Source organism: Cnephaeus nilssonii (genome assembly GCF_951640355.1).
Source record: "Cnephaeus nilssonii genome assembly, chromosome: 1".
NCBI classification, from domain to species: domain Eukaryota; kingdom Metazoa; phylum Chordata; class Mammalia; order Chiroptera; family Vespertilionidae; genus Cnephaeus; species Cnephaeus nilssonii.
Genome location: NC_137072.1, coordinates 69,949,581 through 69,961,855, shown reverse-complemented (window position 1 = coordinate 69,961,855; position 12,275 = coordinate 69,949,581). Strand labels below are relative to the sequence as shown.

The following is a 12,275-nucleotide window of genomic DNA, read 5'->3' as shown; positions in this document are numbered from 1 at the left end:
CACTTAAACAGTGCCTGGCACAGAGAAGGGGTTCAGTACTGAAACATTATTTATTACTAGTTTTAGGCAGGTCTTATTATCCCCTTGCTGTGGTGAGATGAGAAGGCTCAGACCCAGAAGGTCAGTCGACGCCTGATGGTGACTTTTCTGTCACAGCCAGTCTCCTGACGCCGGGTCCATGTTTTCCCTGGAGCAGGAAGGAGATGGGACAGGGCCCAGTAGGATTGCTGTGTGCAGATGGTGAGGAGGAAGGGAGGGCCTGCTAAACTATGTTTAGAGAAAGAACCCTTATAAATAGCACCTCACACAGGTCGAGGTAAGTTTATCCCAGATGAGAAGTGGATAAATGCCAGTGATTTTTGCAAATCGGTAGCTCCCAAGAGACTAGTATGTTGTTTAAAAAAAAAAAAACACCCAAAATACCTCTTCTCCCTCTCCAGTGAATTCTGCAGGAAGTTGGTAGGTTTTTTTGGAAGAGATCTATCTGCCTGGCAAAGAAATGGCTATTTAGTATAGCCAACTTTCCCTTGTTGCCTTCAGTTACTCAAATCCCTTTTAACTGCATTTTAAAATCCAAATGTCCATATTTTAAGGGCTTGGTAAAATTAAAAAATTCAAATACCATTCAAATATGCAACATTTGGGCCAGAAGTGACTGAATTGACTGCTTAGCATACTTGTATATCATATTACGTCCCAGCAAACAGCTTTCAGAAATCACAGTGCCATAAAACGTGTAATGGTCCTCCCCAAAGAAGCCTCCATGGACCACTCCTAGGCCTCTTCATCTCATTCTGCTCTTCCTCATACCATGAAGCCTGGAGTACAATCAGCTCTGAGGGCGTAGGGCTCGGCCCAGCATTGATGCCTTTATAAACCAAAGCGCTGAATGTCACTACTGAGCCTGATCGCAGATGGCTGTTCAGCTGTGTCAGTTTCTTTGGCCCGTCCTTGCCGCTGAGCTCTGCTTACTTGGTGGCTGCCCCTTCAGCACGAGAATATTTCAAGGACGTTATAGCCCGACTTAGATTGCAAGAGCCTGAAAAAGGTGGGAGCCACGTTCAGGAGAAACGCAGAGGAAGAGTTCTTGCTTGTCTTCACCACTCACCCCCACATGTGAGGACAGACTTATGCTTACTGGTTTCTGCTCATTTGCAAATTAAAAAATTAGCATACCGTCCCTTAAAATACCAGCGACAGAGCCATAATGAGAATTTTTTAATGATATGAATTAAATTATTAATAAAGGTGCTTTGAGTTCCTTCCAGAAATGACACACAATAGTAGTTTCAAAGGAAGTCATATAAGGAAAAACACGAGGCTGTTATCTTTTCTTTCCACTATTTAGTTCGGTAAAAGCCTTTTTTGAGACTATACTTCTCAAGATGAGGTTGAAATGGATTGCAAAACACTTGAATAAGCAGAAGGCCTTTGCTTTGGTTAGAGTGAGAGGAACGTTGCTGCTCAGTTTACCTCTTGGGACTTGGGTATAACCTGGTTATCCCTTGGAAAGTATCATCTGGTGGCATTCAGAGTGACAAGCCTAGGAAATGCAAGCTAAGAGGTTAAAGAATCCTGGCCTGACTTCATGTCCACGTCAGGGTCTCAGTCATCTATCTGGAAAGCAGGGATGAGGACATTTGACTCGACCTAACCCTGACCGTGGGACTGTGGGGAGTGGTGGTACAGGCAGTGCTTATTTCCCCACTGTTTCCATTCGTGTCCTTGCTGTTCTCATCACAGGACCTGACATCACAGAGCAGGATCGCAGCATCCTGCTGGGAGGTTTGCTGGAGGTACCTAGCAGGTTGTCTTGCAGGCAAATACCATAGCTGCCAGTCAGAACTGTTTTTTTGGAAAACAATGAGTTTTCTAGGAGACTATAAGGAAAGTTAAGCAATTAACACTAAGCAATATGCTCTCCCACCTGCATTTTTCTGGGCTATGACTTTTTTTTTTTTTAATTATTGATTTTTTTACAGAGAGGAAGAGAGAGGGATAGAGAGTTAGAAACATCGATGAGAGAGAAACATCGATCAGCTGCCTCTTGCACACCCCCTACTGGGGATGTGCCCGCAACCAAGGTACATGCCCTTGACCGGAATCGAACCTGGGACCCTTGAGTCCGCAGGCCAATGCTCTATCCACTGAGCCAAACCGGTTTCGGCTGGGCTGTGACTCTTTAGTTGAGGAATGTAACATCCATATCTATATATATATAAAAGCCTAAGTGACCGACTGACCGGTAGCTGTGACACGCAATGACCACCAGGGGGCAGACGCTCAATACAGGAGCTGCAGAGCTGCAGTGACTTGGCAGCAGTGGTTCTCGTGTGACACACCCGGAACCAGAGAGGAGGGAGCCCAGTTCTGGGATTCGTCACCCGAGAACTGCCCTCTTGCAATCTGGGACCCCTCGGGGGATGTCAGAGAGCTGGTTTCGGCCCGATCCCCGTAGGCCAGGCCAAGGGACCCCACCGGTGCACGAATCCGTGCACTGGGCCTCTAGTATACACATAGTTTTCCATTGCTGAAATTGTCTTTTGCATTGACTTTGTCTTACTGAAATAGCTTGAGGAATTCTGAGATTATAACCCATGATGAGAGGGTACAGCAGATGGGAATGTTTTTTAATCCTTACCCGAGGATATGTTTATTGATTTTAGAGAGGAAAGGGGAGAAAGAGAGAAAGAAACATAGATCATTTGCTTCCCAACCAGGAATCAAACCCGCAAGAAGCTTTTTGGTGTACAGGATGATGCTCCAACCAGTTGAGACACCTGGTCAGGGCCAGATAATATTTAATTATCCTTCAGCCCCTGGGATAGGATGTTGATAAGACAATAGGATGTCACCCAGAACTTGGACATTTCAAGAACATTATGAACCTGACTTAGGATTGAAGTATATCTCATGGTCCAACTCCAAGATGGGCAGATTGTGTAGAAATAAATACTCCCCTTTATCATTGTGATTGTTGTATCCTCTGCTGCTGAGGTTGAAGAAATAATACAGAAAGTCATCAGTATCCTTTAATTCTGCTGGTCAAAACTATTTCTATTTTTTCCCTTTCTTTTTTTTTTAAATATGTGTTTATTGATTTCAGATTGGAAGGGAGAAGGAGAGATAGAAACATCAATGATGAGAGAGAATCATTGATCAGTTGCCTCCTGCATGCCCATACTGGGGATTGAGCCCAAAACCTGGGCATGTGCCCTGACCAGGAATCGAACCATGACCTGCTGGTTCATAGGTTGACATTCAACCAATGAGCCATGCCAGTCAGACTTTTCCCTTCTTTTAAAATGAAGATTTACTCTGACATAGAAATTGTGACCATTCTGTACCAAGTTTCCAACTGAAACTACACCACACACACACACACACACTTGAGCTGAAACCTTTTTAATGATAAAGAAATAGGCTTTAATCCCAAAAGATTATGTCCTTTTTCCATCTGGCTACCTCAGGCTAAGAGAAAAGTAAAAGAATCAAAAGCCATGGAGTTTAATTTCTCTTGCCTCAAAGAAATAGTAGACACTTCAAATAAATGAAGTCAAGCTTGAAACCACTAAGACCTTTACTTTATCCCTTCAATTAAATATATTGGCTATTTGTGTAACTCTGTTTTATATGTGTAGCAATTAAGGTGGCAAATTACATGGCTCTAGTAAATGGAGTCAGTGGGGGTGCAATGGAAAGCACAAGGAACTGAATTCTGGTGTTGGTCTCATGTGCGTATCATCTATATATATAAAAGCCTAAGTGACCATCGCAACCAAACTAATGACCGAACAGGCTGCGTGGGGCAACCAGGCCGGCAGGGGGGTTAGTGAGGGGCGACCAAACGACTGAGCAGCAGGCTGCGTGGGGCGACCAGGCCCGCAAGAGGGGCAGTTGGGGGCAACCAGGCCGGCGGGGGTGGGGGGGGCAGTGAGGGGCAACCAGGCTGGCAGAGGAGAGTAGTGAGGGGCGACCAGGCCAGCGGGGAGGGGGGGCAGTTAGGGGCGATCAGGCAGGCAGGCAGATGAGCAGTTAGGAACCAGTGTTCTCGGATTGTGAGAGGGATGTCCGACTGCCGGTTTAGGCCCGATCCCCAGGATTGGGGCTAAACCAGTAGTCGGACATCCCCCGAGGGGTCCCGGATTGGAGAGGGTGCAGGCTGGGCTGAGAGGGGAACCGCCCCCCCACACACACACAAATTTCGTGCACCGGGCCTCTAGTCCTTATAATAAAAGGCTAATATGCAAATAGATCAAACAGTGGAACAGCTGAACAACCACATAACCAGTCACTATGATGTGCGCTGACCACCAGGGAGCACGCACAGAACAGGGCAGGCTTCGGCAGCAGGCGGCAGAGCGCAGAACATGGCGGGCATCAGCTGCAGCGGGATGGTGGAGCGGGGGCGCCAGACCAAGGAAGGGCACCGGTCGCTGTCATTGGGGCGAGCCTCTGCTGGTTACTGAAAACTCTTTACTCCCGCATGCCGCAGTCCCACCTGGCGCTCACACCCGCTGCTGACACCGGAGCTGCCACTCACACCCGCTGCTGGCGCCTGTGCCAACCCCGATAACTCGGCACTGTCAGCAGGTGCGAGTGGCGGCTGCCAGCCCCAATCGCCCCTCAGCGCTTCTCCACCTCCCCCTGCTCCTGAGGGGCAATCGGGGCTGGCAGCTGCCTCGCACCTGCTGCCGGTGATGGCCCTGCTCGCACCCACTGCCAGAGCTGCAGCTCACACCCATTGCCGGCGCTGGCCCCCACTCACACCTGCAGTCGGTGCTGGAGCTGCTGCGAGTGGCAGCTGCTGGCCCCAATCACCCCTGAGGGCTTCTCCACCTCTCCCTGCTCCTGAGGGGCGATCAGGGCAGGAGCCACTGCTCACACCTGCTGCTGGCGCCGGCCCCAATCACTCCATGCCATCAGCGAGTGCGAGCAGGGCCGGTGCTGTCAGCACATGGGAGCGGCGGTGGTGGGAGCAAGGCTTCCGGCAGATAGGGGACAGGGGCCACGGCGGGAGGGGCCAGGCAGGGGCACGGGGGAGGGGTCAAGAACCGCCCCTGCGCCCACCGCAGCCTCGTAGCCCACAGTTGTACGAATTCGTGCACTGGGCCCCTAGTGTATAATGATTGCCCACGAGAGCCCCTAAAGTCAGGGTGATTTGTGTTCAAAGCTGCCCCACCTACTGGTACATGTGTCAGACCTCACTTCACCTCACTGAGGCTTAGTTTCCTCACCTATTGTGTGTGGATAAAATAGTGTTTACTACAAAATTGTTGGGAAGAATAAATGAGATAACCCATGTACAGTGCCTCATATAGTGTCTAGCATGTAGTAATTGCTCTATAAACGGTATCTGTGGTTAATATTCAACTCAACTTGGTGATCTTGGGCAAGTCCCATAATTCTTTGACTCTTGGCTTCACTATTTGTAAAACAAGAATATTTACCCTACCTGCTTCTGGATGGTATTGTTGTGAGGATCAAGTGAGATTAGATTATGTCTTTTAAAAAAACTTTTAAAAGTAAGTATTTAATAAACAAGTTGGGAAGTCAGAGCTGTACAGAGCATAACACTGTTGGAAAACATTAAGGGGCAATGTGTAATCAAGTGTTGGCCTGTTATGATTCATAGGTTCTGAGAAAGACAGCTGTGGACAGTCAGGGAAAGGAAGGAGTATTGATTGTGCCCTCATGTTGGAGGGCAGTCCATATAGAGTGAGCCTTGAAGAAAAGACAGGATGTGGTTGGCTAACCTTTGCCGTGGGTCTCCTCTGTGGTTCCAGGCCGAGCTCATTGGAAGCCTCACCCACAAGCTGGAGACTCTGCAGGAAGCCAAGAGGAGCCTGCTAATGGACATCAAGCTCAATAACGCCTTGGGAGAGGAGGTGGAGGCTTTGATCAGTGAGCTCTGCAAGCCCAACGAGTTTGACAAGTACAAGATGTTCATCGGGGACTTGGACAAGGTGGTCAGCCTGCTGCTCTCCCTCTCGGGGCGCCTGGCCCGCGTGGAGAACGTCCTCAGCGGTCTTGGTGAAGATGCCAGTAAAGAAGAAAGGGTAGGTGGCCTAGCGATTCCGTTCAACAAGTTTTCCCTCTGAGCCCATGTACACAGAGAAGTACAGTAAAGCACGATCCCTTCTCTCAAGAAGATGACAATCTATTTGGGGCAGGGAGAAAGTCCAAAGTATAGATAACCAGGAAACGGAGGAGGCATGTTCCATGCCAAGATGTAAAGCTGATACTGCAGGCTCAGGGAACACTTAGGAACGTGAAAACACAGGTGCCAGAGTTTCTTTCCTTCCTTCCTAATGGGGGTTGACCTTAGAGAAAGAGAGAGGGACAACAGAACTCGGGGGGTTGCGGAGAGGGCACAGGAACATGAGCTTAAGCCCCAGGGAATCTGCAGTTCACCTGGAGGCTACAAGCCCTCGGTGAGGATGCACCCAAGTGTCTCCACCACACCCCTTCATCTACTCATCTGTGCACCACATGTCTGCTGGGTGTCCAGCGTGTGCCACTGACTGCTCTGGGCACTTGGGAAAATCTTGGAACAAATCAGATCCCTGCTCTCAGGGAACTAACTTACCAAGGGAAGTCAGACAATAAACATAGCTATAACGTGTACACACACACACACACACACACACACACACACACACACGGTGGTAAGTGCTCCAGCCATCAGCTCCCTTGCTCTCTGGCTCCTCCTCCTATCTACAGCTCTCTCTGTCTTTTAATGCTATCAGGGATTTCCTAATTATTTCTCCTAATATGTGTGTGTTTGTTTATTTATATTTTATTAAAAGGAAAGATGTCTTTTTTTCCAAATAGATTTTAAAGAGATTAGAAAAAGTCCAGATGGTAAGCAGTTGGGAATGTGACTGCGTATCCAGAAACTTTCTGCAGCTCCACCCGCAGTGGGTGCCCTCCTCCTGGAAGAGTGCTGAGCCCGAACTGCCTCTGCTGGGAATTGTCTAATAGGATCTGCCTCAGAGGCTTTCCTTTCCTCCCTCCTCCCACTCAGCAAACAGCGAACGAGAACCTGTCCTGTGTCAGGTGCTGTGTGTGCTAGGCATGAACACTGGCTACAACACAGGCCGCCCCCCTGCAGGAACCGCCATGGAGTGAGGAAAACCAGTAAGGAAGCAGCAAATGGATCCAATATGCTGCAGCACAGCGATCAAGTCAGAGCCCAGAACACCTCAGCGGGTGGGGTGAGGCGGGGAAAGACTTCACACAAGTGATGCTTAATAGTCTAGAAGAATTTCATATCATATTTGTAGGTAGAGTAAGAATGGAAAGGCTTCATGATTTAGAAGGAATATCATAGACCAGTGGTCGGCAAACTCATTAGTCAACTGAGCCAAATATCAACAGTACAACGATTGAAATTTCTTTTGAGAGCCAAATTTTTTAAACTTAAACTATATAGGTAGGTACATTGTTATTAACTTAATTAGGGTACTCCTAAGCTGGCCTTTGCTAAAAACTCATGGGGCCAAAGAGCCGCATGTGGCTCGCGAGCTGCAGTTTGCCGACCACTGTCATAGACCAAGTAAAGAAAGACCATGGCATCTTCAAAAACTGATTTGCATATGGTTATGTCTAGAATATAAAGTGATAACTTGGTTCATTTTTTAAAATAGTAAATTATTATTGAAAATAGAAAAGTATGTAGTCAGGGACTGGACAGGAAGTAGATCCCCGATTTTTTTTTTTATTGGATAGCTCAATTTAAAGGGGTATTCAGAACACAAGAGAAATCAAACAATTCAATTTTTAAAATGAGCAAAGGACCTGAATAGACATTTCTCCAAAGAGGGCATCCAGATAGCCAATAGACATATGAAAAGATGCTCAACATCACTAATCATCAGAGAAATGCAAATCAAAACTACAATGAGATATAATCTCACACCTGTCAGATGGCTATCATCAATATGGCGAGGATGTGTAGAAAAGGGAAACTTTGTACATTTTTGTGGGATTGTAAATTGATTCAGCCACTATGGAAAATAATACATAGGTTATTAAAAATAGAACTACATATGACCCAGCCATTCCACTTCTGTGTGTTTATCCAACGAAATCCAAAACACAATTCAAAAGAAATATGCACCTTTATCTTCATTGCAGCATTATTTACAATCGCCAAGATATAGAAACAACCTAAGAGTCCATCAAAAGACAATTGAATAAAGTAGATGTGGTACATATATACAATAGATGTTACTGTATTCTAACATACAATAGCCATTAGAAGGAATAAAATATTGCCATCTGTGACAACATGGATGGATCTAGAGGGTATTCTGCCAAGTGAAATAAGTCAGAGAAAGACAAATACCACATGATTTTACTTAATATGTGGAATCTAATAAAATAAATAACAAAAAAGAGGCATCATTGAAGGTATGGGAAGGATTAATGGCAGCCAAGAAGAGATAATGAAGCTCCCTGGCCCCTAGAGCCAGCATCAGAGGGGAAGCCATTACTACCTCTAGACCTGGAGGAGCAACAGGAAGGGGGTCCTCATCAGAACTATAGCTGTGGCTGTCCTACAGCACTGAGACCTTGGGGAAAGAATGCAACCACCACCACCTGGCAAAGACAGAGCCAGGGATAAATACCCCCCTTGCTTTCTCCCATCCTCCAGTCTCTCCCCATGACTCCTATTGGCCAAACCCAGAAGGCAAGGGAGCCCAGTTGATGCAGCCACAGAGCAGCGCTGAGGAGTGTGGGTCTGGAGGGGTAAGCAGTACCCAGTGCAGACAATAGTTACACGGACCTTCTGTGTCATGCTGTAGGCTTTGGACTCTTCAACCTATTGGCCAGGAAGAGCTATACACTAATTTTATGACTTCCTCAGCCTGGGAGGGGTGAGAATGATGCTTACAGCTGGGAGCCTTATTCTAATAGTCTAGCAAGAAGGCTCCAGGCCATTAATTTGGGCAGTTGTAATGGGGTTAGAGAATGAGTTTGAATTAGCAGGTGTGTTACAAGAGAGGGCAGGTAGAACGGAAGGTAATTTCCAGTTTCCCGTTGGACAAGTTGGGTGGGTGCTGCAGATTTCTGAGATAGGAAAACTGGAGCCAATCTCAGGGGGAGAGAAGCCATTCTACAATCGAATTCAACTCGACACTTAATGCACACATACACTCTCAAATACAAATAAGTGCTTGCTCACCTGCGAAATACTACGTCAATATCAGTCTTTGTTAAGAAACTAAAACTACCAATAGGAATGAGAAAAGGAGTAATATGTGGTTCACTGAGTGCCCAATTCAGGATAATAGCAAAGAGGGGAAGGATGGGAAGATGGGGCCGGGGGTAAGTATGTGTAAGGCTTCAACTGAACCTAACTTTTAAATCAGGAGCAAATATGAAAAGTGTTCATGGTGAGATTTGGCACTGTTAATGTACACAGGTATTACATCATTCTCTATGAATTTCTGGTGTTTAAAATATTTCGGTTTTTTTTTTTTAAGGTGAGGAAGAGGTTTTCAATTTTTAACATATCTCTCCAGTATTTTGAAAGGTGTCTTCATTCAGAATCAGGAAGGAGGATTTTTAGGTGTGTTTTTCTGATTAGGTGCAAGAAGCCTTTAAAATGGAGACATTTGTAAGAAAAATCTATAATTTTGCACTTTTCCCCCTAGACACAATTATGTTAAAATAGGCTAATGACATTCATTATATGTCAGCATGATGAGTAAAAGCACATACATATTAAAATGTTTCATAACGTACATTAGCCCTAAAGATAACATGTTACCTTACCGTTCAGTTTGTATAAGAAACTCTCAGAATATGAAATTGCCATTATTATTAAATAGAATTTCTAGCATGCTAGGTTCAGAGGAGTGAAAGAAACCTAGAACATGGAAACTGATTTCTTTAAAGGTGATAAATGGGATGTTCTCATTGTTGGCTATGGATTGGGACAGAGGATCTCAAACTTTAGCCGCAAAAGAATCACCTAGAAGGCTTGTTGAACCACAGACTTCTGGGCCCCACCCCCAGTAGGTGAAATGGGGCCTGCAAATTTGCATTTCTAACAGATGCCCAGGTTAGCTGCTGCTGGTCCACACTTGGAAAACCACTACCAACAGAAATATTTGATGTTTGGCCTTTTCCTTTTCAATTTTTTTATTGTTGTAAACTACACATAAAACTTGCCATCTTAACCATTTTAAAAGTACCTAATTCAGTAACATTTAATGCATTCATATTGTTGTGCATCCATTTCCAGAACTCTTTCATCTTGCAAAACACACTCTGTACTCGTTAAACCATAATTCCCTGTTTCCGCACCTCCTAGTCCTTGGCAACCATCATTCTACTTTTTGTCTCCCTGATTTTGACTCTCCTAAGAACCTCATGTAAGTGAAATTACTGATTGTGCTTTTAAGTATACAAGCCTCAAGTCAGGTCAGTACCCCAGCCAATTTAAGGTAATCTCTGTCAAAGCTGCCACGTGGCTTCACAAGTTAGAGAACCATGGATACCCAATCGAAGGGTACTAAGCTGATTTTCAAAAACATTAAATCTCCTTAATTTAGAGTGATCATTGAGAGAGAAACCTGCACACAGGGTGTCCCTGTGGGCAGTTCGGCTGTTTCCCTCCGTCCCTTGCCCTTAGCTCATCTGCTCATTTTGCCCCGGCAGAGCTCTCTCAGCGAGAAGAGGAAGGTCCTGGCGGGGCAGCACGAGGATGCGCGGGAGCTCAAGGAGAACCTGGACCGAAGGGAGCGCGTGGTGCTGGACATCCTGGCCAACTACCTTTCCGAGGAACAGCTCCAGGACTACCAGCATTTTGTGAAAATGAAGTCAACACTCCTCATCGAGCAGCGAAAGCTGGACGACAAGATCAAACTGGGCCAGGAGCAGGTCAAGTGCCTGCTGGAGAGCCTCCCCGCGGATTTCATCCCCAAGGCGGGCACCCTGGCGCTGCCCCCGGACCTCACGAGTGAAATGACTCCTCTTGGGGGATGTACTTCCGGTGGCGTCTTCCCACCGGTGACCTCTCCACTCTAACCTCTTCTACAACACCCAGCCGGAAGATCACCCTTTCTTTCAACACTATTTAATCTGAAAAATGTTTCAGTACAAACCACTGTTTAAACTCTCTGGGTTTTGGGGGGTTTCCTGGATAAAAGGAAAAGATTCTATCCAGGAAAAAGCCTGTATTTCCCTTCTCGCCCTTCATGATTGATCTGAGAGCTTGAATGCTGCTGGGAACTTAGCCCTTTCTATTATTACTTTGTCATAGAAAGGAAATTAATGAAACTGTGAGAACTGATTGGAGGGTGTTTGATGATTTCGTTTCCAACAGGCTTAGGCAACAGGGATCAGAGTGTGTCGCCCTCAGGAATGTGCCCACAGTGACCTGCCTTAGTGTGGGCCGTGCCTCCTGACGACAGGTACAAGGACTCATTAGTGAAGGGTCTGCAGCATAAAGCCTTAAAGAAACACACACACAGCAGAAAATTGTAAAGCCTTGAACATTGTTATTTATATTTTTAAAAAATGAAAAAGGATCATTATGTTTGTGTGCTAACCACTTATTTGATTCTGTTTTGTGGTGGACGTAGACAATTATGTTGTTGGAGCTTTGTATTTTGTGGAAACCTTAATGAAATGAAGAATTCCAAAGACCCATGGAGTGTGGAGACTTGTTTTTTCTTAAACTCTTGACTTGTCTGCTTTACTTTTACAAATACTAGTACACCTCCCATGCTTGTGTTAAACCGAGTCCTGGGGAACCCAGTTCCTCCTGTGGCCCATCCTCACACTCCACTCCTGCAGCAGAGGCACACACCTCCAGGAAGGCAGCTTCCCGCAGTAAGGTCACTGCATCACTTCCTAGGGCTGCCTGTCATCACTGGTGGGGAGATAAAACCATATTTTACTAACAAGGCCAGCAACTCACCAGCCTGTATGACAAGAGGGAGGTCAGCTACCAAGATGATTCAAAACTGAATTCATGCGGTCGTGTACAGGATTTGGGCTAACCACAGCCTATTTAGTGAGATAGATTATCAGGTTGTTTTAATGGTGCTGTTTTTTAAAGTTTGGTTTTTTTTTTTATGTCAAACCTACCAACCACCGTTAACAATTCCCTCAGCGTCTGAAGATTTATTGTGCACTTTCATGCTTCCATAACTTCTCAGAGGATACTCAGGAGCCCAAGCTGTAACTAAGTCTATTAAAACTGGAACCATGGGAGGAGGCTAGGGCCAGAGGCCTGGCTGTGTTGACAGCCGCTGTAG

At 46.0% G+C, this 12,275-nt stretch overlaps 1 protein-coding gene across 8 annotated transcripts in view; it reads left to right on the top strand.

The window, feature by feature from the left end:
* Nucleotides 1-11,664, top strand: part of SHROOM3 (shroom family member 3) — a 159,760-nt gene extending 148,096 nt beyond the window's left edge. For all 8 annotated transcript variants that reach the window (XM_079769569.1, XM_079769564.1, XM_079769565.1 and 5 more), the window contains 2 exons: nucleotides 5,787-6,059; nucleotides 10,672-11,664. In XM_079769569.1, coding sequence (XP_079625695.1) covers nucleotides 5,787-6,059; nucleotides 10,672-11,040 — 642 coding nt within the window. In that variant the 3' untranslated portion in view covers nucleotides 11,041-11,664. The remainder of the gene's footprint in view (nucleotides 1-5,786; nucleotides 6,060-10,671) is intronic.
* The last annotated feature ends 611 nt before the right edge of the window (nucleotides 11,665-12,275 follow it).